The sequence below is a fragment of the Coniosporium apollinis genome (assembly GCF_000281105.1).
Source record: "Coniosporium apollinis CBS 100218 chromosome Unknown supercont1.3, whole genome shotgun sequence".
NCBI classification, from domain to species: domain Eukaryota; kingdom Fungi; phylum Ascomycota; class Dothideomycetes; genus Coniosporium; species Coniosporium apollinis.
The window spans coordinates 942,015-966,681 of record NW_006913265.1 but is presented as its reverse complement, the minus strand read 5'-3'; the positions used below and the strand labels follow the sequence as shown (position 1 = coordinate 966,681).

The 24,667-nt window shown below is 55.1% G+C and overlaps 12 protein-coding genes across 12 annotated transcripts; 4 read left to right on the top strand and 8 right to left on the bottom strand.

The window, feature by feature from the left end:
* Window positions 1-260: 260 nt before the first annotated feature.
* W97_01036 (uncharacterized protein) lies at window positions 261-1,085 on the top strand (the record flags this gene model as incomplete). The annotated part of the gene is made up of 2 exons (XM_007778946.1): window positions 261-405; window positions 478-1,085. The coding sequence occupies 2 exons, from the start codon at window positions 261-263 to the stop codon at window positions 1,083-1,085; spliced, it is 753 nt and encodes a 250-aa protein (XP_007777136.1).
* An 878-nt stretch (window positions 1,086-1,963) lies between these two features.
* Window positions 1,964-6,575, bottom strand: W97_01035 (uncharacterized protein; the record flags this gene model as incomplete). Its single annotated transcript, XM_007778945.1, has 2 exons — window positions 1,964-2,332; window positions 2,382-6,575. The coding sequence occupies 2 exons, from the start codon at window positions 6,573-6,575 to the stop codon at window positions 1,964-1,966; spliced, it is 4,563 nt and encodes a 1,520-aa protein (XP_007777135.1).
* A 442-nt stretch (window positions 6,576-7,017) lies between these two features.
* On the bottom strand, window positions 7,018-9,432 carry W97_01034 (uncharacterized protein; the record flags this gene model as incomplete). The annotated part of the gene is made up of 2 exons (XM_007778944.1): window positions 7,018-8,533; window positions 8,714-9,432. The coding sequence occupies 2 exons, from the start codon at window positions 9,430-9,432 to the stop codon at window positions 7,018-7,020; spliced, it is 2,235 nt and encodes a 744-aa protein (XP_007777134.1).
* A 626-nt stretch (window positions 9,433-10,058) lies between these two features.
* Window positions 10,059-10,903, top strand: W97_01033 (ER lumen protein retaining receptor; the record flags this gene model as incomplete). Its single annotated transcript, XM_007778943.1, has 4 exons — window positions 10,059-10,080; window positions 10,165-10,223; window positions 10,292-10,570; window positions 10,649-10,903. 4 exons carry the CDS (start codon window positions 10,059-10,061, stop codon window positions 10,901-10,903), a joined length of 615 nt encoding a protein of 204 aa, XP_007777133.1.
* A 494-nt stretch (window positions 10,904-11,397) lies between these two features.
* On the bottom strand, window positions 11,398-13,308 carry W97_01032 (uncharacterized protein; the record flags this gene model as incomplete). Its single annotated transcript, XM_007778942.1, has 2 exons — window positions 11,398-11,598; window positions 11,656-13,308. The coding sequence occupies 2 exons, from the start codon at window positions 13,306-13,308 to the stop codon at window positions 11,398-11,400; spliced, it is 1,854 nt and encodes a 617-aa protein (XP_007777132.1).
* Window positions 13,309-15,339: 2,031 nt separating this feature from the next.
* On the top strand, window positions 15,340-15,972 carry W97_01031 (uncharacterized protein; the record flags this gene model as incomplete). Its single annotated transcript, XM_007778941.1, has 1 exon — window positions 15,340-15,972. The coding sequence occupies one exon, from the start codon at window positions 15,340-15,342 to the stop codon at window positions 15,970-15,972; it is 633 nt and encodes a 210-aa protein (XP_007777131.1).
* A 375-nt stretch (window positions 15,973-16,347) lies between these two features.
* W97_01030 (uncharacterized protein) lies at window positions 16,348-16,894 on the bottom strand (the record flags this gene model as incomplete). Its single annotated transcript, XM_007778940.1, has 3 exons — window positions 16,348-16,536; window positions 16,598-16,664; window positions 16,773-16,894. The coding sequence occupies 3 exons, from the start codon at window positions 16,892-16,894 to the stop codon at window positions 16,348-16,350; spliced, it is 378 nt and encodes a 125-aa protein (XP_007777130.1).
* A 360-nt stretch (window positions 16,895-17,254) lies between these two features.
* On the bottom strand, window positions 17,255-18,741 carry W97_01029 (uncharacterized protein; the record flags this gene model as incomplete). The annotated part of the gene is made up of 2 exons (XM_007778939.1): window positions 17,255-18,413; window positions 18,560-18,741. 2 exons carry the CDS (start codon window positions 18,739-18,741, stop codon window positions 17,255-17,257), a joined length of 1,341 nt encoding a protein of 446 aa, XP_007777129.1.
* A 171-nt stretch (window positions 18,742-18,912) lies between these two features.
* W97_01028 (uncharacterized protein) lies at window positions 18,913-20,388 on the top strand (the record flags this gene model as incomplete). The annotated part of the gene is made up of 3 exons (XM_007778938.1): window positions 18,913-18,999; window positions 19,052-19,417; window positions 19,474-20,388. 3 exons carry the CDS (start codon window positions 18,913-18,915, stop codon window positions 20,386-20,388), a joined length of 1,368 nt encoding a protein of 455 aa, XP_007777128.1.
* Window positions 20,389-20,592: 204 nt separating this feature from the next.
* On the bottom strand, window positions 20,593-22,044 carry W97_01027 (uncharacterized protein; the record flags this gene model as incomplete). The annotated part of the gene is made up of 1 exon (XM_007778937.1): window positions 20,593-22,044. One exon carries the CDS (start codon window positions 22,042-22,044, stop codon window positions 20,593-20,595), a length of 1,452 nt encoding a protein of 483 aa, XP_007777127.1.
* A 256-nt stretch (window positions 22,045-22,300) lies between these two features.
* Window positions 22,301-22,669, bottom strand: W97_01026 (uncharacterized protein; the record flags this gene model as incomplete). The annotated part of the gene is made up of 1 exon (XM_007778936.1): window positions 22,301-22,669. The coding sequence occupies one exon, from the start codon at window positions 22,667-22,669 to the stop codon at window positions 22,301-22,303; it is 369 nt and encodes a 122-aa protein (XP_007777126.1).
* Window positions 22,670-23,398: 729 nt separating this feature from the next.
* Window positions 23,399-23,731, bottom strand: W97_01025 (uncharacterized protein; the record flags this gene model as incomplete). The annotated part of the gene is made up of 2 exons (XM_007778935.1): window positions 23,399-23,647; window positions 23,717-23,731. 2 exons carry the CDS (start codon window positions 23,729-23,731, stop codon window positions 23,399-23,401), a joined length of 264 nt encoding a protein of 87 aa, XP_007777125.1.
* Between the last annotated feature and the right edge of the window lie 936 nt (window positions 23,732-24,667).

Sequence of the window (24,667 nt, the reverse complement as noted above, 5' to 3'; positions counted from 1 at the left end):
CTCACGTCCGAAACTACAAACCAAGCTTGAACTTCAAGTAATCACGATGGCACAACCAATTCGTCAACCCGCTCTCGGCGCCGTCCTTTACATTGCGTTCTTCATTGCGACAGGTAGTTGGCGTACCCCCAGTATCCCGAGAGAGCAACCCTGACCGCAATACCACTGGGGGGAATTATCCTGAGAACAGCCATAGCGAGCCGAAGAAGCCGGTTGATACTAAATAAGCAGCTCTCTCTAAGCTTGAAAAGCACAAATCCATGGCAAACGCAAGTCAAGCCCGCTTCAACGCCGAAGCGGCCGCCTGGGACAGCAATCCTGTAACTGTGCAGTCCAGTGCGCTGGCCTACAAGTCCCTCCTAGAGCGCATCCCTGGCCTCAACACCAAGAACCCGCGCGAAGATGGTACAACATCCCCTCCCCTACCCCCCTCTCCTCCCCTCTTCCTGCTGCACCAGTTAACACCCACCCGCACAGGCCTCGACGTGCTCGAAATCGGCTGCGGCACCGGCCTCCTCTCCTTCTCCCTCCACCCGCACATCCGCAGCCTAATCGGCGTCGACACAGCAGCGGGCATGATCGACGTCTTCGCCTCCAAGGCCGCCTCCCGCTTCCCCGCAACCTCCGCCTCCGCTTCCTCCGCCGCCAACATCGCAGCCGTGAACGTCCTCCTCGCCGACCCGGACGACTTCCTCCTGCAAGAAGCCGCGGCGCTGGCGCGCCAAGGCCGCGTCGAGCGCCCCGCGCGCTTTGATCTGGTCGTTAGCCATCTGACGCTGCATCACATTCCCGATATGGCTGCGGTGCTGAAAACCGTGTTCGGGTGCTTGAAGCCGGGCGGACGGGTCGCGCTGACGGATTTCGAGGACACGGGGCCCGAGGCTGTCTACTTCCATCCGGAGGAGAAGAGGGAGGGGGTTGAGCGGCATGGGATCAAGAGCGAGGAGATGGAGAGGCTGATCGGGGAGGCTGGGTTTGAGGATGTCAAGGTGGAGCGGGCGTTTGTGCTTGAGAAGTTTGTGGAGGAGGAGGGGAGGGAGAGGGGGTTTCCGTTTTTGATATGCTTGGGGAGGAGGCCTGCTTGAGGTGTGGATTGCTTAGCGGTCTAGAGGAGCTGAATTCAGGAGGCAGACGGGAAGTTGCAGATACGGCGTGCGGAGCCGGTCTTGCACCGTTGTGCCTTTCTATCAGTGCCCCAGAGAACCCGCTTTGAGAGGATCCAACATGTGCCAGCTAGGGAACACTGTTCCTGGCAACGTGGCTGACCAACCCAGAGTTGCGGAGTGAGTTGAATCTGCGATCACGCTTCTATTAAGCATCTGAACTGCAGCCTCAACTTTGAACTACCCACAACGAGTCGTGTCGTTACAAGGCCAGCAGGTAGCACACTCAGGTGGTTCTTTCCGACGGTAAACACATCGTAAGAGAGATACTGTATTGGTCTGAAAAACCCCCACTTGATTAGAATCTACGAAACTTTTGTCATAATGTACAACCCATCCCAAAAGATCGCTCGCGGATGCAACCATGAATGCACAGCCGTTTGATCTCGCATCGCTATGCGCCACGCTCAGATCAAAGCCCTGTGGTAGTGCCACTGAACATAGCAAGCATTTTCAGCTTGATAGCACGGTAGCACAACCCTCAAACCAGGATCGTCATAAGCGGTAAAGACCGCAATGAGTGTCAGAGCTTCGCTGCAAGAAGCTTTTGAAGAAGACAAGCCCTTCCACGTTGCGTCGAGCGCGCAAGTGCAGGGTGGGAAAGCAAAAATACAGAAAGAAGGCGGAAATCCCAGTCTAGTATCGAAGAGCTCGTGGGCTTCGCAGAGCGCTTTTCACACAAACGTGTTCCAGCCTGGTGAGAGAGCGTTCGCAAGAAGTCGTTGAGCTTGAGCACGCTGCCCCTTGTCACAGAGAACAGCCATAGACGCAAGCAAACGAATGCTACACAACCACCGGACTCATCCAGCGATCATATTCTTCATCTCGTTAGCCCTCCTATAAAGTTTCGAGATCTTCTTCAACAGCGCCGGAATCGCCGGATCCGTGCCATTCTTCTCCGAGATAAGCATATACGCCTCCTGCAGCCTTGAGGCCAAGACAGCCATGATCTTCGGTGCGAGCTCGATGATCTCCTGGTCCTTGAGGTTGATGGCTGAGAAGACGGTGTCGACCCAGAGGAGGCGCTCGGCGACGTGGGTTTCGAGGGTTGCAGTCACGGCTGCGGCGACGGACAGGCCGACGAGCGGGGAGAGCTGCTGCACGTAGGTGGGCTGGCAATGCACGAAGATGCGGTCGAAGAGCTCGGCTTGGAAGGGGGATTGTAGCCACTGTGTTTCGTTAATCTAAACTCCAGTAGAGGTCAAACCAAAGACTTACGATAATAGTGCCTTCTTCGAACCGTCCTTCCTTAATCAGGTTTGTGATGTTCTCGGTTTCTATATCAATCGGCGACTTTGGCGGCGCCGGTGTTGCGGTAGGAGCTGCTGCGGACCGAGTCGAGCTTTCACGTGAGTGTCCGCCTTGTGTCTGCAATTTGAGAATCTCATGCTGGAACTCTCCCTGGGCAGCAGCCATTGCATGCACGGTCTCCGACAAGCCGCGCACGAGATTGGTCAACTGCTCAATCTTGCCGTTGTCGCTGCGTTGCTGAGCTTCAAATTGGCGGAGCTGCTCACTCACGCGGCGCTCGACCTCGGCGGCCATCTGCTGAGCAGAATTGACAGCCAGGTTGGTAAAAGCTGGGGTTATGGTAGTCCGGAGCGCATTGGCAAGGTGCGCGTCGACTTGGGCGGCGACTTTGTTAGAGACCAGATCAGCGATGATACGGAGAACTTCTGGCTCATGCATGGCCTGATTGATAGCTGAAGGCAAAGCCGCCTTAATTTCCCGCGGGACCGCATGCTTCAAGGCAGCTGTGATAGTCTCAACCACCTGGCGATTTAGGGACGAGGTAACGATCTCGGCTAGCTGAGGCATGACTACGTCCTGAATGCTAGCCGTGACGATGCGGGTCAAGCTCTTCTCAACATTGTCGGTTAAAGTACTGGAGACCAGACGCAAGACTGCATCCTGCTTTGCGGCGCCAGCGGCATCCTGTACACGCTTGTCGTCGTCGATGCGACGGTACAACGTGTCAAGCTCTTTGGTGAACGTCTTCGAGAATTGAGCAGCAATGCCTTCTTCAATCCTCTTGAGATCAGCCGTGTTGACGCCGTTGCCGAGCGGGATAGGTCTCGGCTGCTGAAACTGTTCCATGAGACGAGTAGCCCATTCTGGAGTGGCCGCCGTTGCGGTCTGAGGAGCAGTGGCCGCCAGCGTGGCTGGTGCTGCAGAAGTGGGGGCTGCAATTGCCGGCGAGGGTTGCGGGGCGGGTGACTTGGCGCGCTGAGCCGCAGCAGCATAAGACGTGGGGGTGATGGCCGGCAGACTAGCAGTCGGAGCCACGGACGGCGCTTGAGACGCTGTATCGCTTGATTTGTTCTTCTTTTTCTTCTCCGCCTTGTCTGATCCATTGATAACAGCAGCGCGAGCCGCATCCTGCTTACCCTCAACCCTAGCCAGGGTCGACGCGATCATTCCCGCTTCGGGAGTCTGAGTCCGTGTTGCGCGAGCTGTACTGGCGCTCTCCTTCTTGATAGTATCGCGCGCAGTAGCCTTCAACGAACTCGGAGCTGCCTCTCCGCTGATCGATGGCTCGCTTGGCGTCGGTACGGGAGCAGGAGGACCGGCGCGAAGCGGGCTGACCGAAATGTCGCCCTTCGCTTCACCGTCGACTGGATGTAGCACCCTGTTGCCCTCTCCCCAACCAAGATCCTCTTTCTTGATGGCGAGGCATGTCATGCCCTTAGAGTGCATAACATACAGTTCAAACAGCGGCTCATCTCCCTTGTCATATGCGGGCGCCAAATCCGAGGATGGACTGTTGAGAATATCCAGACTACGCAGCTCGCCCTTGGAGGCGAAGGACACCTCGCGGACACCGCTCATAATGGCGGTTGAGTCCGGTTTTTGAATAGAGGGATCTTTGTCGGCAAGGCGCGTGAGATATCTGACTTGAGACATCTGATGAAGATTGTACTTGGGCGCGGATAGATGGATGAAGTAAATAGAATTCCGCGTCGGATGTCCCACGGCAATCACACCGGTTCCAGGATGATAAACAACACTGCAGATGGCATCTGACTCCTTCTCGTGCGGGAAATTGATCTCCTGAACTGGCTTGCCAAGAGCGAGATCCCATAGCTGAAGAGTGTGGTTCTGCTTCAGGCCGACCAGCAAGTAGCGCAGGGCGACGCCTCTTGTATACTGTCGCTCCTTGTCGATGAAGAAGACGGATGTAGGCCATGATTTGTCGGAGATGGATGTCAGAGGGATGGTCATCAGCGGCTGGCGTATCTCAACAGGTGTAAGCGGTCCGGAGGGGTTGCCGAACGACGGAGTTTGGAAGACACGGACATCCCAGAACTTGAGCGTGGCGGATTTGTCCAGGGTAACGATAGCGCTGTCATCCTCGCTGAATGCAAAGTCTTTGCAACCCTTGCCTACGTTGACCTTCAGCTCACGGTGCTGGAGGTACTTCTCGCTGTTGCAAACACGGCTTTGCTGGTCAGTGTACTCGGCCGAGCTAGCTACCTTCGCCCAGATGAGGTAGATTGATTTCCCACGACCGATAGCGAAGTATTCTGGGTGACGAGAGCTCCGCTTGGCCCGCGTCTTGAGCATTCCACCTGACATGTTGTCGTCGGTTGCTGGGACCGGCGGGAAGATAAAACCCGCTCCCTCAATGTCATCCTCGCGGAAGGTGTCACCTCTCGAAGGCGAGACTGGAGCCCAGAAAACGGATCCGTTGACACCGGTGGCCACGATTGACTCGTATTCGGCATTCGAAGAGCCGGGGGCCGGACTGCAGATGGACACGTTGAAGACACGCTCTTTAGTGGATTGGAAGAGATGCTTGAAGTTGCCGGAGTCCTGGCTGATGATGCGGAGGCCTCCATGTTTGGGCAATGCGTAGACAATGAAGTTCTTCGTGGCGGTGATGAGGTTTCGGTCGATCTGGTCGAACTCTTTCTTAGCACGGGCGATCTCCATGACAGAGTCTGGGCGTAAACCGGGAGCTCGATCTTGCAGCTTGACGTCGATGGAGACAAAAGGCTTCATGGGGAAGTTGTAGACCCGAACAACGGCCTCCTCGTCCTTAGCGGGACTGTCCTCGGCATCCGCGCTCTCCCAGCTGTCGGCGACATCCGCTTGCGCCACATCCTCAATGGTTTGCTCGAATGCCTTGGCCATGGGCTTAGGCATGCCTTCCTCGATCACTTTGCGGGTCTCTTCGTTCTTGAGCTCTTCTTTGATCTCTTTGGCCGCTTCAATGACAGCCTCTTGGGCCTCTTTAGCGTCTTCAGCTGCAACCGTCTTGTCAGCCTCGAAGTTGGCCTGGTCCTTGGTGTTCAAGTCGACCTTAGCAAGAGCTTCTTCCAGCTCTCTGTTGACTTGTTCACCAACATCGCTCAAAGCTTCGGGCACTGATCCGCGAGGTGCATTTTCAGCAAAACCTCCCGGAACAGCCGAGTGTCGGGGCGAGCCTGGGCCAAGCTTTCGGGCTTTGGATGCTGGCAAGTTGCCGCTCTGCGCGTCACCGAGACTAGGGGATGCAGCTCGTTCATGCTTCAGTATTTCCATCTTGGGTGTAGCATTGTTGGAGCGAGGCTCGGGTTGCGGCGTGCGATTGCGAGGCGAAGATGCAGACAACTGCTCGAATGGATTCACATAGGTAAACATTGACTTCTTGCTTGCGGCGGGCGGCGGTGGTGGAGTGAAGGTGGTGCCTGACTCTGGGTCGTCTTGGCCGAAGAGACGGACTGGCGACGGCTGTCTTGCATTTGGGTTAGAGTCAACCTTCTCTATTTTGGCGTCGGCAAGGTCTTGGGATAGGTCATCCACGGCGGTCTCTGGCAATTGATTCCCGACTGAAGGAATCGGCTGGTCTTGTGGCTTCACTGTGGCACTGGCACTCTGAGGAGGCTTCGCTTGGTTGAGCAACCGGAGAAGAAGGTCCTGGGGATTTTCAGCAGTGGATGATTTAGTTGGCCCGCTGTTCTCAGGCTTGTTCGGTGTGGGCGAGGCGATCGGTGGCGGTGACTGCATAGCGGCCGATGAAGGCGGCTTGCGCATGAACGAAGCTACCAGATCCGAAGCTGACACGGCGCGACCATGTCCAGCAACATCGAGTGTGGAAGGTCCGAACAAGCTGGCCGAAGGACGACGCTCGCCAGAAACGCCAGCATCCTGAGAAGCGGAAGCTCCTGCGTTGGAGTTGAAGCGGAGCAGGTTGAGCAGGTTCGCTGATCGATCCATCTCGACCGCCGGCGTGTTTGGCACAGAAGTGTTCGGGCTCAAGATGGCGGATGAATGATGAGGCTGTGGACCGGCTGGTGAAGGCGAGAAGATTGGGGAGGAGACGGATGGCTGCAAGCCGTGAAGCTGCTGGTCGTTGGAGCTCGCGGGTGGCGCGTTTGCAGGATTCGATGGGCTCTTCAGACGAGCGAAGAGCTCCTGCAGGTCGGCCATGATGCGATCAGGTCACGCGTCAAGCGTGCAAACCGAAGTGAAACAGCAGTGTTGTGGAGAAAGAGACGGAGCGAAGGAGACGATGAAGGTGAAGCGTGGGAGCTCGTGACGTGGGCGACGTGCAGAAAGCTTCGGTGGTCGGGAAGCTTCCCCGAAGCTCCGCTTGACCTCAGCAGTGTGCCTTTGGACGGAGGTGGGCTCGCAAACATTTGGCACATGTTCTGTTGGCTATTGCAATGGCTCTATGGCATCAGACAGTCCTTCGCCGCAAGAGCGCTTGTAGGTAGCATGCAGACCGAATCTGCCAATACGTGCTGTTCCAGTCGTTGTCCCCTCACGACATATGCTGGAAACGTTGAGCATTGAGAAACCTATCCGGTAGAAGCATTTTGCATCTAAACTGCTTCTGCCCTCCCAGCTTTCTAGCCGTTCAGTGAGCGTGTCAACCAAGCTTCGCCTTCTCCAGCCCTGACACCATATCCCAATTATCATCTTCCGCTCCTCCAACATTCACAGCATGGCTCTCGACCTTCTCGCCCGCAAAGCCTACCCCTATAATCCGCACGCTCATGCCCGCATCCGTCTCTAGGCGTTCGCTTAGCGCATCAGACAACACGAACTCCGTTGCATATGCCCGTCCAACGCACATCCCATCCACTTCCACTATGAAGTGAGCAAAGGGTCCTGTGGTGCTGCTGTAAGGTACTCCAAGAGCGACGGCCGCGGCAGAGTCTTTAGCGGTCTGCAGGGAGCTGATTTCCCATAACAGCCTACGATGGCGCGTATCTCCGTCGCCACGATGCTTCCAGCGGATGTTTTGTATCCCTTGAGATGGCTGCGGGGCATCGACGACGGTGATGGCGATCTCCATGATCTCCAGCACGGCCTCCGGCATGGCGTTTGCTACTCGCGGCCCACTGATCCATACACCGATTCCAACCAGGCGTGCTTCATGCTGCGTGTTTTCGCCGTCGACCTTGTTGATGATGATAATTTGCGACTGGACATCGGCCATGGTGCCCATAGTAAACTTGCGCCGGGTGCCGTCTTTGTAGAGCCAGTAGATGCCCCCGGACAAGTAAACGTTGGAGTGAAGCTTCCGGAATGTGATCTTCATTTTCAAGGATCCGTCGGCGGGCATGTCAAGCTTAAAAAGTGGTAGCCACCGTGTGGCCCAATCATCGCAGATAATTGCACTAGGCACGGCGACGCTTTTCCTGAAGACGACCAGTCGAGACCCCGGCGATTTGTACGAGGCCTGTGGTAAGGGTCCGTCATGGAGCTCTCCATACAGCGCTTCCGTCTCAGTAGACCTTTGAGCCCTTTGGTCTAGCCGTAAGAGGTGCGGCAACACAGACTGAGCCGCTAGTTGGGATTTTAGTCTAGCGTGGGATCGGTCAAGCTGTTCGACGCGTCGCGTGAACGCGCGGCTGAAGTTTGTATAGAGAAACCTATCCGAACCAGCCGGATGTTCCCTCGCAAACTTGGTGATGGGGTTTTGCATGTACTCCGTGGTATGGTGGGGTCTCTCTTTCCCACATCCACAATCCAGCTCCTCCGGTAACCGGTCGCCGGTCCACATGGACCGCTGAATGGCTTTGGCACATGAGGGGCAATGCTCGAACGGCCACGCAGGCGCGAAGATGCCCGCTTGCAGACCCTCAGCGGCAAGCGCGGCAACGGCGACACCAGTGTTGGTACCGCCGCCGCTCTTGGGCGGGTAGGTGACTCGTGCGGGGCCGTCGTTTCTTGAGTTTTGCGCCCAGACGTCGATACCAAAGTAGATGTTGCTGAGGGGTATCTGTTTCTGTACAGCTAACAGCTTCGTCTTTTGAACCTCATCCAGAGTCCACTTGTAGTTTGTTAGTATTGAGCCTGCAGCTTCTGCAAGCGACGAGTTTTGGAGAGACAGGCTGTTCTGATAGTCAACCTTGTTGTCGGAGGTCAAAGCATCATACCTGGAGATGCGTTAGTGGCGGGTTTTGAACGTCGCTTTTAGGATAAATAAAGACTACATCATGTACAATCGCAAGACATGGACAGTGAACGGTCAACAGACACTTTATTGATTACTTTGGTTGACAGCAGCATGACTCTAGCATGGAAATGAATGATGTCAGATACGGTGAAGTACTCACCAGATGACTTGCTTGCCGTTGCCTAGGTCCGCTTTCAGTTGCTTCAGGAACCCCAGCAAGCTGAACATATCCCAGCTGCCCTTCGGAAAAGCTTTCTCAAGATTGATGAGCCATCCATCGAAACCGTACACGTCTGCGATGGCAGCAAGCTGGCGCGCGAAAGCGAAGCCATCCTCGCCCTTCTCGGCTGTGGAGCTAGAGGTTCGCTTGAGGAGATTGGCTAGTCCTGGCGTTTGCGGTTCGACGATAAAAGTCCCTAGGACCTTGACCCCGTTCCGACGGAGAGCATTTGTCCACGAGGGAGGCGGCACACACACGAGCTTATGCGAAAAGTAGATGAAGGTATCCACGAATTGCATGTATTCGCATGAGTAGCTCTCAGCCGTAACTTCAGCCCCTTGGGACGCTTCGTAGGGTTGGTAGTTGCCTGCGTAGTCGTGGCACAGGAGGACATTAGCCTTATTGTCGTTGGCATCCTCATTTAGTTGTCGAGGATGGCGTGGTAGCAGGGGGGTATTGGCCCGCTGGATAGGGTCTGCCTCGTCTGGCTTCCAGGCCTCAAGCTGGTCGAAGTCTTCAAGATACACGAAGCCTCTCAATGCATCCTGACGCTGCCTTCTTCGTCGCTCTGCCGGAGGAGTGGTCGGCCTCTGGGGTTGTCTATCTCTCCAGCCATCACGGATTGGTCGAAGAATGTCTTTCCATCCAGGAAGCACCATTCTGATTACGACAAGAGCACAACGTGCAACCGCACGATAGAAAACAACCACACTGACTTTGAGGCGCGGACTCAATAACACTTGTCCAGGGATACAAACGGGAAGCAGAAGTAGCTCGATGCTAGAGATGGAGAGTTGAGGGAGCAGCGAGTTCTCTACTTAACCCAATCCACGCCACGCCACGAGTCATCCTTGGACTCCAGACTCATTAGTCCTAACCTGCCCGTACGCCGAACCGGCAGTACAGCTGAGGCTACTTCAAGTGGTAACGAATGGCGCTTGGCAATTTCGCTAGCGGAGATCCCCCATATGGAGCAGCTGAGAATGATTTGTAGAGTCCCAATCAACGTGCCTCGAAGGAGGCGAGTCCACAGATTGGAGGCATGGAAGCAACTCCTCAACAGGCATCTTCGGGATGAAGGGACAACTTCGCGGTAGCTGAGCGAGGCGCCGCACTTGGCTGCGCCGGGCGGCATGCAAGGCTTGCCATTTTCGAGCTCCCGCGCACGGACCAAGTTCTTCGTCTCAAAAGTTGCTTCGTGTCTTCTCAACCGAGTGTTGTTCGATTGGAGCGCATCAATCGCTGGCCGACACTCACTGACAGCACGTCACAGCACTCACAGAAAATGAACATCTTCAGGATACTGGGTATGTCAGGGGAGCACAACCATGTCTCAATCCCGCGAGACTTCTTGGAATAAAGCTCCAGAGGCTGACTTGCGCGATTCATAGGAGATCTCTCCCACCTAATATCAATCTTGATACTCCTCCAGAAGATGAAAAGCTCGAATGTATGCCTCCCTTGGACGCGCTTCATCCTCCCCGCCCCGCCGTTTTACAACGACTGACGCCCTTCCAGAGCGCATCCGGCATATCGTTCAAATCGCAATTCCTCTACCTCCTTGTCTACGTGACTCGCTACCTCGACCTCTTCTGGACCTTCTATCTGCCTCAGAACCTCTACAACACCACCTTCAAGATCGTCTTCATAGCTTCCTCCGCGTACACAGTATACCTAATGCTGAACGACTACAAGCCCACGCATGACCCGAATCTGGACACGTTCAAGGTGCAATACTTGCTAGGCGCAAGCGCAGTGCTGGCGATACTCTTCCCGTACAAATACACATTCAGCGAGGTAGGCGATTAAATCAAGCACAATTGAAGATTCACGGCGGCGCCATCACAGTAGGTTAGGCTGACAAGCCTTTACCAGATCCTATGGGCCTTCTCAATATGGCTAGAATCGGTCGCCATCCTCCCACAGCTCTTCATGCTACAGCGGACCGGCGAGGCAGAGACGATTACGACTCACTATCTCTTCGCACTAGGGGCGTACAGGGCGCTGTATATCCCGAACTGGATATACCGTTACTTCTCGGACGGCCACTTTGATCCGATTGCGGTGGTTGCGGGGATCATACAGACGGTGCTGTACTCAGATTTCTTCTATATCTACTATACCAAGTGAGTTTAAACGTACGGGCCGTTCCAGCTAGGACTGCTAAACAATGTCTTGCAGGGTGCTACAAGGCAAAAAGTTTAACCTGCCTGTCTAAGCGATGCAAGCTACGCCGAGAGAACTCCGTCGCTCCTGCAATAACATTTCGTGTATCAACAGCGGGTAGTGCCGGATCCTGAAGGCCGAGACCTACCGCGGCATTAGGGTTCCGATGGCGTTAGCCGGCGTTAACAGCTACTAAAGCTAGTCTGGTCAATTTGGGTCTATCATGTAGCATTTGCACGTGCATCGCTAGGTCGGTCAAAAATGGCAGCAGTTTAAGAGTCGATGATGGCACAAGCCCTAGAAGCTAAGCAAGTATCCTAAGTGAACACCATGAGCATCTCAGAACGCACTCAATCCCCAAGCGCGACTCAGCTATGTTGCATTGACTAGATCACATTACGGAAGCCTTGAGCACCACTATCTTTCCTTGCCAACATGTCTTCGCCAGCCGGCGTCGTTTACGAGCTACAGCTGCACTGCATCAGGCCACAGCTTTTTGGCACGTCGCCGCAGAACCGTTCCTCCTCGTCCTTGTTCCATCCCCACTCTTCTTCAAAAGGATTCAAGGCCATCTTCATGATGTCCTTCAAGATATCGCGCTCGCCCTTGTGTTCCACACGCTGGATCAACTCGTCCAGGATCCATGAGCGCGCCACGAACTGCACATAGGATGGTTAGCATCGAGCAACAACACGCGTACCAGATTGTGCACTTACGTTCGGATTAACCTTTCTCATCGCTTCCGCCCTTTCTTCATCGTTGCCCTCACCCCAGTCTTCGAGCGCTCTCGCACGCCATTTCTCAAGCCACTTCGCGATCCGCTCTCTCGCCTTATCTTCGCCTCCCTCGACCCCGAGCTGATGGAAGAACCGACCAGCAACTTCTTTCCTCTTCTCGTCGGTGTCTATCTCCTCGAGCTTGACGCTTCCCAACCTCCTGAACGAATGGTTGAAGTCCAACTCATGCGCCTGCAGCGTGTCTAGCCACTCCGAGTACAGCGCATCGAAATCGCTCTCCTTGAACTCCCTGAGCCCGAACCTCTTCGTCATCAGCCGCTTGTATTCCGCCATGAATACAGTCTTGAATTCCTCTCCAGCCTTCTCGATGAGGTTCTCCGCCCTTGCCACCAACTCATCAACGTAGTCTTTCTGGACACCCTCATGCACGAACGTCTCATCATCGCACTTCGCGCCTGCACCGATGAGCTCACCAAGCGCCTCACCCAGCCGTACGAGATTCCACCATATGATGGTCGGCTGGTTGCGGTAGCTGTACCGCAGCATGTGATCATCGTGATTAGGCGTGTACGTCGGGTCAAACGCGTCCATGAACGCGAACGGGCCGAAGTCGATGCTCAGCCCGAAGATCGAGGTGTTGTCAGTATTCAGCACGCCATTCATGAAACCATATGCCTGCCACGCAGCAACAGTTTTGGCGTTGCGCCGGCAGACTTCGCGGTAGAGGCGGCTGAATCTATTCTGGGCGTCCTTGCCCTCGCCAATGATCTCGTCCTTGGGGATGCCGCGCGAGACTTCAAGCGGGCTCTCCGCATCAAACGCGCCGGGCAGGCTCTCCCACCCCTGAAACACGTGCTCGGCGACATAGGTGCTCAGATGCCGCAGCGTCTTACGGTCGCCCCTCGACCGCGGCAGGTCAAACGTCCCGAGTCTGATCCAGCTCTGCGCGAAGCGGCACACAATAGCCCCCGGCTCGATGCGCTCGCGCATCACCCTCGCCTTGGGCGCCAGCACCAGTGACAGCGCCCGCGTAGACGGTATACCCAGCGCATTGAGATGCTCGCTCACCACAAACTCGCGGATCGAGCTCCTCAGCACAGCCTTCCCGTCCGCAAAGCGCGAGTACGGCGTCTTTCCCGCGCCCTTAAGCTGGAGCTCATACCTCACCCCCGTCTTCGGATCCGGCGTCGTCTCGAACAGCGAGATGGCCCTCCCGTCGCCGAGCTGGCCCGCCCATTGTCCAAACTGGTACCCGCCGTAACATTGCGCCCACGGATAAATCCCCTCGTCGCTCTCGAGGTCCCAGCTGATGATCTTGTTCCCGGACACGGTGGCGAGAAAGTCAGGATCGTTCTCAATATCCGGCTTGAGGTGCAGGTCGCGCACCGCGGCGGGGCTGACGGCCAGGAGCTCGGGGTCTTTGGTCGGCTCGGGCCGGACGAAGGTGTAAAGCGCGTTCTTTACCAGGCGCGGGCCCAGCGCGTTGCGTGGTGCCGCGTGGGACTTTTCGGGGGTCGGGAAGGCGGGGTCGGGGGGAAGGTTGGTGGTGAAGACGTTGGATTTGGGGAGGTCGCGGAGGGTGTAGCCGGAATTGCTACCGTTGGGGGTGCCATTGCTAATTTGGGCGGCCATTTGGGCGAGGCGGGCGCGGGGGGCTTGGGGGCGGTGGAGGAGGGCTCGTGAGAGCATATAAGACTAGAGGTGGTTGCAATGGGTATCAACTCGCGCCGATACCGTTGAGAGAGGTTTTTAAGAAGAAAGTCTGTAGTAGAGGACGAGAGTATGTTATACTGGGTGGCGATGACATGGTGGTGTCGCAGCGGGCATCAACTTTACCCATCCACCCATCCACCCATCCACCCATCCTCGGATGTTGATTGTTTCGTCATCGTGGAGAATTCCATCTTTATCGATATCAGCCCTACAGCAAGCCACAGTCGGCCTGAAGACATCCATGAATCAACCCTCCGACTTTTATAAATCCTTGCAGAGAGTGAAACCACCGGATACCGTATCCTCCCTTTCTGTGCTTTGGCAGGTTTGACAGGTGTAAGCCAGAGATACCCATCCGGCTTGTCCGAACATGGAGCCGCGACACATCCCGGGCTTCTACTACGGTGAGCAAGCTCTGTTCTTCCTTCAAGTAGCCACTTCCTGATGCAGCACAAGATCCTGACCGCAAGAAGTACTTCAAGATCCAGGCAAACCATGTCGCTCCTGCTGGAGCCAAGTACTCGCGTGAGAACGTCAAGAAGACGGAGGAAGAGAGCAGGGTAGGTTTCTGCTTGGTTCCCTAAGTCTGAGCGGTGCCTTCCGCTCCTGCAATGCAAAGTTGCCAAAGAGCCGCGCGCCGTTCAAGTCATGTCGACTATCAACTCTTCCAAGTGAGCCCTGTCGGGTTCTGAGGCAGTTCGTTCCCAATAGTTGTTACATATCACTTTCCTAGCTTTTATCACTATGTCACGGGAAATAGCACCATTCGTAGCGGTCTCTTGGATTCCAAAATACTTTGCGATATACTGACATGACAAACAGAAACGGAAACGTTCGGCAGACATCGCGGCAACTCAAAGACAGCAGCTTGTTCAGCGCAATCGGGTCTTGCACCATCCACTCGCAGGAATAGTCGCCGAAAGAGAAACTGGGCACCAGACACCTGGCCCAAGACGTGATGTCCAAACACAGGCTTATGCTGCTGGGGTTGAGACGTATGTCTGCTTTGAGAGCCGATCGCTTTACCCGGCACCGAATACAGCCTTGCTTGGAAGAGACAATCTTACGTTCTTCGACTACGATCCTGACACTCAGGGGCTGTTCTTCGCCGTTGAACCCCCACAACACAGTAAGTTTCCCTGTAGCTCTGACACCCAGGCATAAGCCCTGCATGGTGTCGACCTCCTTTCCTTGTTATACCTGTTAGTGTTTGACATAGGTAGCCCTGTCTTGTTTTAACAGAGATTGCTCTTGGTTGCTGCCACTTAGTGCGGCAGTTCGGGGATTCATGCCTCACTTAGCGCGTTCTTACAAGAAACTCTACCACGAATCAGTTTCTCCGGATTTTCCTATCGCGGCCATGCCATTTTTGTGTTTCTCCACGAGGCTAACAGGGTTTGCCAGGAGCCGCTCCTACTCCGTCCAGCCTGAGTTACATACGTCCGGAATGCAAGGTTAATCGCAAATACCTTCTGCAGGATGATAGTGAGCCTTCGCTACTTTAACGGTCGCTATTTTTGTTTTTCTACAGACTGCTGACGGTATCCAGTGCGCTCCCAAGAAGAAATATCCGCGATCAGGCACCAGATGGAGCTATGGATGGCCGAGGAAGCGACCGAGCAACGGCCCACGTCACGTGCTTCATCGCCGTCATCCATCTCCTTAGATACCTGCTCCGTTAGCTTGATTGATCGATTCCGGTCCGACATCACCTCCGTCTCGCTGTCCCAGGCGCATCACACGCTCCTTACAACATCATCAGGTTCTTCAGGAAACCCTGAAATATATCTCACCCGCCTACAAGCGGTCGATGGCACGCATGAACCTAGGTTCGCTGAGTCCATAAGGTTTCAAACGGAGATCCACACCACCATTTTTACAGCTGCGGTAAACCCATGGCATGGTAGTCGGATGCCCTTCGCATTCGGATCGTCGGAAGGAGTTACGACCATGTATCCCGATTCCCGCCACGCACATTTTGACTGGACCGGTAGTAAAACCGCCGAGACGAAAAGCGACGTTCTGGCTTTGGACTGGCTAAGTCCTAATCTCCTGGCCGCCGGTCTTCGCAATGCAAGTGTTATGCTGTACGACATGCGAAGTGGAGGAAGCGCCCTGCGGCTTCGGCACAACGGCGTGGTCACTGGGCTTCGCCGCGCCGACGATGAAACGCGGCTCGTGGTGTGCGGCTTCCCAGATGCGCTCTGCATGTACGATCTCCGCATGTCGCGGGAGCCTGAAGCGCCTCAGCCGGGCCAATCGGGCAAAGGCAAACGTGACCGACAAAAGCCCAAGATGCCACCCACAGCACCTCTTCTTCGTTTCGAGTACTCGAACAAGTACCGGTACCCTCTCGGCTTCGACGTCAACGCGGAGGTAGGCCTTGTCGCTGCCGCGGAGGACAATGGACGCATACAACTGTACTCGCTGCAGTCCGGCAAGAGGGTCGCGGGCGTGCCGGAGGTGCAGGGGAACCGCGCGGAACCGCATCAGATCAAATGCCTGAGGATTGTGGAAACGCTGGACAGGGGCACGAAAGTGCTGGCTGGAGTAGGTGCGAGGATTGTTGAGTTGGCTTGGTGATATCAATTGCAAGCTGCAGGGGTAAACTAATACTGATGATGAGTTCGCTTTCAATAATTGACCCACCGAGGCCCTCCTGCATCGAGATTTGTAGCTGATACACTTGCGCTAAAGCTCAATGAAGCCGCCTATGTCTGCAGCCGAACTCTTTCCACCTTAAGCGCATGTAAAACATGATCTCAGCCGTGTTCCGATCGACGAACTTGACACCATTCCCAAAAGACCGACGACCAACCAATCAAAAGTCCCTACTTTTGCACAACCTCCAACACTCAGCCAGTACCTTTCCAAATCTATGTACACAAGACCACTTCCCTAAGACTACATCCTCCATACAATCCCGATCCTATATACCCTCGTACACACCGCAACTCTCTACGCACCCTTACAATCCCTCTGATACCCCTTCACCGTCTCCTCCAGAAACTTCTCATCCTCAACCGTCACCTTCTCACTCGTATCGATCTCGTGATAGCGCCGCAGGTCCATGTCGCCGTCCAGCAGGGGCTTGACGTACGGATCGAAGGTCTTCCAGTAGGGGTTTTCGAGGTGGTATTTCTGGCTCTGTGGGGGAAGAACGTTGGTGGGGGGATTTCGAAGGAGTATGTGCAAGTTTGAGACTTACGTCCTCGTTGTCGTAGCGCTCGACGATAGTGAAGGCGCGGGGGTCGCGGTGGTCGCGCATTATGAACCTGTTGGAGGAGGAGAAGGGTATGTTAACAGAGGAGCTATGATGTGTTTATGGTACTTTACCGGGAATGACCCGTCTGAGGGATGGAAAGCACAGGAGAAAGATTTACCATGAGATTGTCTCTTTGTCCTGGCTGTATACCTGGCTCGCCTCTTGCAGCTTCTTCGTCAGCTTCTCAATTGCTCCCGGCTCGTCTTTGGCGCGGAAGTGGACGACGATTGTGTAGACCATGGTGGGCTTTGCTTTGCTATTCTATTGGCGGGAGACTTCGTTGGTACGAATGGGTGCGAGCCTGGGTAGGAATTCGAAGAAGCAACTGAGTAGCGTTCGAGGAGATTGACTAGAACAAACAGCTGTTCAAGTGGTTCGTCATAAAACTACGCAGCTGTGCAGGTGGACTGGATTCAATTGAGCTGCAGGTTGCCCCGCGGTGATGCAGCCCCTCATTGCGGGGTGCAGATTCAGGGTCCAAGCTATCAACAGCTCTAGCAGCGGTATGATCTCAGTCGCAAGCTAGGTTCCAATCAGATTTTGCATATACGAAAAAGATGTCGAGAAACCTTTATATGAGGTAAGCCTCGAAACTCGTAACTAAATATGTATGGTTTGCTCCATCTGGTTCGCAGTATCATCTTCGGCGAGCCATTGCCAGGCTAGCATCTTCCAGTTGAGCTCCGCAGGCCGCCAGAAGAGGCCGTATCCTAGACTCTCAACTCCCGACTCTTTATTCTGTTTGTTTGCCTCCTGATCTGCTCTGACACTATGCGTGTTATCGGTACTAACATCAGCTGTCATACCACCAGTCAATGGCATCCTGTCTCTGAACACTACACGGCCAAACCGGGAGTGCAGTATGGCCATGCAGCACATGACGCACGGCTCAGCGGTGAGGTAAATCTCCAAGTCTACGCAAAGATAGCCGTTCGGTGTCAGGTTGTCTGACGCGGCTATCTCCTGTTCAATGGGGAGCCCAAGGACCGCCTCATCGTAGAATATGTCCTCGTTTTTGGTTGGATCGAAGCACTCCGAACCAGAGCGTCGGTAAACGGTCTGGACGGTTTCCCTCTCGAGGCCCTGCTCGCTACGCTGTAATTCCGCACTCCGGAGACGCTTCTTTGCAACCATGCCAATAGCGCGGAGCGCCGAGTGCGCCATCACATTTCCCGGTCCCTCGTTCTCGGACTCGTCGACGCCGTACCAGCGTCCATCACCAGCAGCCGCAACAACCCTCGCACCTCCCTCAGCCTCGCTTCTCCTCTCCAAAATCACGCATCCAGCTTGCTCACCCATGCCTAGCGCGGCCTCCTCGGCAAGCTTGTCGGCCAGCGCGAGCCATGTTCCGGCACTGGGCTCTACTTCGGCCTGGGCGCGGCTGACGATGCTGGGATGCGGGCCGAAGGGGTTGGTGTGTTTGTAAGCTGTGGGCCAGTACTCTTTGCTCCATTGATCGGCTTGGGCGGCGGAGATGGGGGCTAGTGCTGGGACTGGAACGATCTTGACTTTGAGGGGGAAGACGTTATCCAGAAAGGGTGGGTTCGATGATAAGATGGCTTCCAGTTCTGCAAGCGAGATTTGAGAGGTCGCCGATATCAGGAGAGAGCGAGTTTCGGTGGGCTTAGTGAGAGTGGCCGCGATCGAGGAAGCATTGTCGGAGCATTGAAGATGCAAGGGTAGGTATTCTCGCTTGACGACCCGGCGAAGATGCTGGAGGTCGATGGCGCTTAGGTCTTCGATGGCGGTCTTGAGGACGCTATACCGAGTGAGCGGGAAGTGGTGGTCATATCATGTAGGCCGCACGTTACTTTAGCATAGCATTAGCCGATCTAGCCGGTATGTCTACTACATAGACATCGACTAAGGAACGAGTCAGAGTTAGTGTTGACGTCCTAGCCGTACTGCTGTATACTCCTGATCAGACGGTATTGCATACTCGTCTCGTGGCTCGCCCTAATCTCGCCTCTGGTCTTCAGAGGCACAAGCCGGCCATTGGATGGTTGCAGGGCGAAGCGATCTGTAACATCCTGCGCAGTCCATACAGTGACTTCGGCACTATTGACAGGAAGCGTTGACTGGTTCATGATATGGTTGTTCAAGGCTTGGTGGTGAGGAAAGGTTGATGTGCCCTCAAAATTTTGGATGACTAAGTACGCGTGAGGCTGTAGATCGCGTCTTCGCGAAGTCACGAGCGGCGCATTCATTCAACTCGGAATGCTTCAATAACATCATCAACTACAGAGACCAATATCACCATGCTTCCGGACGAGTTACTGACCATCCTGAACGATCAGTATCCATGCCGCGAGCTCCAATTGCGGCAGCTTGCCGCCCTGTACGCAGTGCGTTGCCGTCTCCTCCCAAAGCACCGCATATAATGCTGATCAACAACAGCCATCCCTCCCAAGCCCGTCCGCAGTCGTGGCTCACGGCCTCGAAGCCACAGGCAAAAGCTCAATCATCAAGGATTTTCTCAAGAGCAGCAGAATCCCGCATGCGATCGTCGACTCACGAGAATGCATAACTGGACGACATCTGTTAGAGCGGACTGCGTCGGCCGTCGATGCCTTGCAGAACTTTGGCGACGGAGAGCTGAATGCGCCCCTACACAGCAGGACTGAGAACATCAGCGCGCTAGCTGTGCACCTACATCGCCTGCTGGAAGGCGCAGGTCGTTTCGTCCTAGTGTTTGATGGCATAGACCGCCAGCGCGAAGCACCGCCCACCTTGCTTCCAGCATTGGCGCGCTTCGGGGAGGTTGTACGTGCCGCAAACATCGCCATGGGCTGGCAAACCACCTGACATCTGGCGTCTAGATACCCAATCTCAGCATCATCTTCATCATACAAGTCCCTTCTCCGCGCCTTCTCCATAGCCCGGGCGTCCCCCATATCTTCTTCGCGCCCTATACCCGCGATCAAGCCATCCGCATCCTCTCCACCGATCCACCTTCCATCTTCCTCGAGCTGCCCTCTCCGTCTGCCGAATACACCGACGACCTCGCGGCCGAGGACAATGCCTGGTTATGGACGCGCTTCTTGGGCGTGGTCTGGGACTCCCTTGCCAAAGGCGCCGCCCGCGATATCGTATCCTTCCGCTCCGTAGCCTTAAAGCTATGGCGCCCGTTCGTCCAGCCCATCGTCGACGGCACTTTCGGCACTCGTGACTTCTCCCGCCTAATGGTCCACCGACGGACACTCTTCCAGAGCGAAGCCGCCCTGCTTGATAGCATCATCCCCAAAGATCCCGTGTCGACAGCCACCGCCAGAAGCGCAGCAAAGAATACCACGCATGACCTACCTTACTACTCCAAATACCTCCTCTGCGCCGCCTATTTAGCCTCTTACAACCCCGCCCGTCAGGACCCCATCTACTTCATGAAAGCCACCGACAAGCGACGCCGCAAACGCGGTGGAGGTACTGCACTCTCTCGTTCAAAGAACCGCAAGATACCCCGCCACTTGCTCACGCCCTCGCCCTTTCCGCTCGAGCGGCTGCTGGCGATCTTCAGGGCGATTGTGCCGCATGCTGTTCCGCAGAGCGCGGATATCTATACCCAGATTGCGACGCTAGCGAGCTTGAGACTGTTGCTTAGAAGCGGCGTCGGAGGAGGTGATGCGCTGGATGCGAGTTGTAAGTGGAGGGTCAATTTTGGATGGGATTTTGTGACGGGTTTGGGGAGGAGTGTTGGATTTGAGGTCGCGGAGTTCCTAGCTGGTGGCGGAGAATAAGGCTAGATCCGTCGAGTACAACACTTCAAGCATTCGTGAACGGTCGGCAAACATTCAAGTTCGAATATGTCGACAGTTGCATCAGATCTTATAAAGATGCAATTCGCGCATAGATCAAAAGTCTTAGGGGTATCTTGTACGCCTCCAAACTCCAATGACCCAGAAGATATCGCTCTTCTAATTCCTCGCGCAGGTTGTGGCTGATCACTGCGGAGGCAACTCGCCTTTCCAACTCAACGGCACCCCATCGCAACTCTGCTCGGAAACCCAGCGCTTGATCCTCCTGTCGATCCATCCACTGTGCCACGATCTGATCTCCGCTCTGTCCTGAACCGGCTCAGCTGGCTTCGCCTCGCCTATCCTTATGACGCTGCTAAGCCAGCACGTCCCAATGTCAGTCGTGTTGACTGCGACGAACGTGTATTGGAGACATTCTTCCTGGATCTCACACGCTTCCCCACAAGCCTCGACCGAAGTGACCGGGTCCGGTTCCGTGGCCGACGTATTGGCAGACGGCGGCAGCGGGACCGCAAACCTCCGCTCCCCGCTCATATTGTCCCAGTCGTCTCTTCTGGCTCCCAGGTCCTCACTCGCCACAAACGCCTTGAAAAGCCCCTCGTGCAAGAGCGGCGCCTCCCGCACCCCGTCGTTCCACCGCGACACCTCAAAATCCCACACCCCACTAACCTCCTCCGGCCGCACATGATGCAGCACCACAACCGGCTCACACCACGTCTCCCTACCATACACAGCCGTGCGCGGCGTCTCGCGACTCATCATCGGCCACGCAGGCGTGATCTGCAGATCCAGCTCCTCGTCCAAAAAAGCCGCGAGCACAAAATCCCCATACCACATGTCTTTAGCTCTAGCGTGCCACCTTTCCGCGATACGCTCATCACCGAAAGCCTTAGCAAACCCCCTCACCGCCGCTCCCGAAAGCAGAATCCCACTCCCGCCATGCGCCATATAGAACGCCCTCTCCGGCACCTCAGCGCTCAAGCGCACGGGGTTGCCAAGATACAGCATCGTCGCCGGGTCGTACTGCCCCAGCATGCGTCCAAGATTGGCCCACGAGATATAGCTGTCCGTCTCGGTGAAGAGGTACCAGTCCTGATCAGGCGAAGATTGCCACGCCGCCATGACCATCGGCAGGAACTTGTACTTGTCGAGCGCCCAGGCCGCGTTGTGGCCGGCGGTGCGCCAGTCGGCGCGGGCGTCGGGGAGGGTGGATAGGGGGCGGATGTCGCGGTGGGCGGAGGCGTACTCCTTCTGTTTGAAGTAGATGTCGAAGTCGGTGTTGTTGTCGGTGATGGAGGGCGGGAGGGAGGCGAGGACGTCGACGAGGTGGTGAGGGCCGAGGTGTTGCTCGAGGTCAGAGAAGATGAGGGGGGAGGGGGCGCAGCGGAGAGTGGTGAGGAGTTGGGTTGGGAGCTTGTCGTAGGCTTCGGTGGCTCCGGTCTTGACGGATAGGACGAGGTTGGGAGGGGAGGGGAAGGGGGCGCAGTCGATGCTGCTGTCTTGCTTGAACGTGAGGTCTGGGCGGGTGGGGTGTCGCCATGTCTTTGTGAGGTGGTAGGAGGAGATCACGATGTACAGGATTACGATACCCCCGATGAGGTTGCGGAGGGAGTGGGTGGAGGAGAGGAAAGGTAGCATCGTGTGCGATGTATTGGTGTTATCTGTGTCATCTCGCAGGATGAGCAGGATACAACAAAAGTGCACACCGGACGGGAGGCAGCATTCTGGGTGTGTTCATCGTCTCCCATGAGGTTTTTCGAGAGATCGGCACAACGCTAAAGCACAGGGCTGAAGACAAGCTTTCGATGGCGGCAGATTGCCCCTGAGGCTAAACCGTTTTCGACGGCGGTAAGGAAACTTTACGACCACCTCACACTACAATACTCCCCTCATCTTATCCAGTCGAAGCATCCTCGTTATTGAGGTGCTGATCATCTTCCGAATCCATCCCGTCCCTGTTCGACTCGATCGCGGCAGCAGCGACCTTGGCTAGGTGGCCCTCCTTCAAGCCAGAGAGAACCTCATGAAGGTCTCCCCGGCGTACAAACCGGTCCTCCCCGTTGTCGCTCGCAAAGAAAGCCTCCATCTGCGCCTCTCTCTGGTCCCATCTCTCACTCAATCTCTTGAGTGAGTCATTCATGCTGTCGAGTGAGGCGTTCATGCGGTCGAATGGGTCGTCGATACGGCCGAGTGAGTCGTTCATGCCGTCAAGTGATAAGTTGCATTCGTCGATAGACTCGACAGACTTGTCCAACTTTTCCATGATGCTACTCACTCGATCTGTCTATGAAGCTTCCATTCTTTCCAGCGCGTGCCATATCATCTCGAGGGTCTGATGAGACTTGGTTTGAAGATAATAGGTTTGGTGGTGGCTCACCTACGTCGGAATCCTCGCCTGCGGAGGTGGGCCCTTGGGGCTTTCGTGCTGCTGTCGGTCTGTTTGCCTTCGCTTGTGCAGGCGGCATGGCTATCTAGAGTTACGTTGCGAAGTCAGCGAGGGGATGAGTGGATGGGCTACCAATGGGTTGCTGTCATGACAGGACATCCTTATGGCTCCTTGTAGGTTTATGTACTAAGTCACTCTCGAGGCTGCGGTGGCTAGTGAGGCTGACCGGAGTGTGAATTATATCGCTGTGGATGTCTTTGAGCGGGCAGAGCGGCGAAAGTGGAAGTAATGCAAGTCTTAAGGGGCGTGGCTGTGGTCTTAGCCAATTCCTTATTCATGGTAGTCTCAACCGCGGTAAGAAGTCTACGAGCACGATTTCATAAGTAGCATTGCAGCCTAGGTATCCACTCTTAAGAGATGGTCGTTATGAGTGGATCATAGTTCGCACAGGGCCGGGGTGAGAACAAGCACTACAAGTTTTTAACACCAAACAAGCCCCCTCTTCCGCCTCCCAGTCAAAGGCTATGGGGACACAGCTCCTTGCAATCACTCCTTTCGTTCTTACAGTCCCCGTATATTAGCGCAAGTGCGCAGCATTCTCGGCGATCAATCTGTAACCACTCCTGAATCCCTCCTTGACCTTCTGTTCAACTCAACGTTAATCGTCGTTATCATCTCATGGATCGGTGCGAATGCAGCATGAAGGTCTTTCACGTTATCGCTTATCGACTTCACATCCTCGTTGATCCCTTTCATATCCTCATTGATCGCTTTCACATCCTCGCTTATAAGACCCAGTCTCACGTTGATCTCGTCGAGTGCTTCGTCGATGGGTTTGTGCTCCGTTTCGTGCATCTACCGATTGATAGTTAGTATACTCTGCTGAGCCCTACTTGTGTCGCACTTACGGCGGTGGAGGTGTACGTCGGGGTGGGTCATTGGGGCCTTGGCCTTGTTGGCCTGCTCCCTTGGGATTCTGTGGATGGCATAACTGTCTAAACTCGGTCTCGTGTTAGCGGATGGATGAACAGTAGATGATGAACGAGCCGGTCTGGTGGAAAGGCGCCATACTGAAATGTGCGGATTCACCAGGTAGATCTTTGTTGAGACTGAGGTGCTTTGCTGGTTGCTTGATGTCGTACCTTGTGTCGCAGAGTTTTCTCTTCTTAGGAAGAAATGCTCAGCGGGCTGTGATCATATACACAGAGTATATTGCTGCCTTGAGCTTCAAGGTTGGGGTGGACCGTGGCACACAACGTGGCTATGTTCTCGATTACCTCCCAGCCATGGTTCATGCTAGCTTCGACCATGGGACGAGGTTCTGAGTCGAGTTCGAGCAAGCTATTATTAAACGCGGAAGAAGACCATGATTGCACGAAGCGGATATCTGAAGAACGTTCCATGCAGACACTTGGAGTGTAAAGTCCATGAGAATTCCAAAGGCCCAAAAGTAGCAGACGCCCGCCCTGCCCAAGCTTGTCACGACAACATGGAATTTAAACTCTCGCCACCCTCCTTCGAGCACGAATGACTCAGCTTTGTTCCCTAGAGTGTTGACAGTGTCGTTCGCCCTCTCAATTGTCCACTTCGATCACAGATGGCGGGACTGCATCTTCGGTTCCCTGCCTCCATCGTTCCTGAACTCAGCAGCGTTGCTGAAAATCCGGTTTCCGTTGTTCATGCGCCGCATGACGACCTGAGCTCTGTATACCAAAGTTCTTTGCAAACATGTATCTCACCGCATGTAACTGACGATAGCAGTGATAGTAGGCCAAGGTATCTACGGGGCTTTGGCAAGGTTACGAAGGATGCTGGGAGATTGACGCAGGGCTTGGTGGGAGCCGTAAGAGATATTCTCAATCGTGTACGACGGAA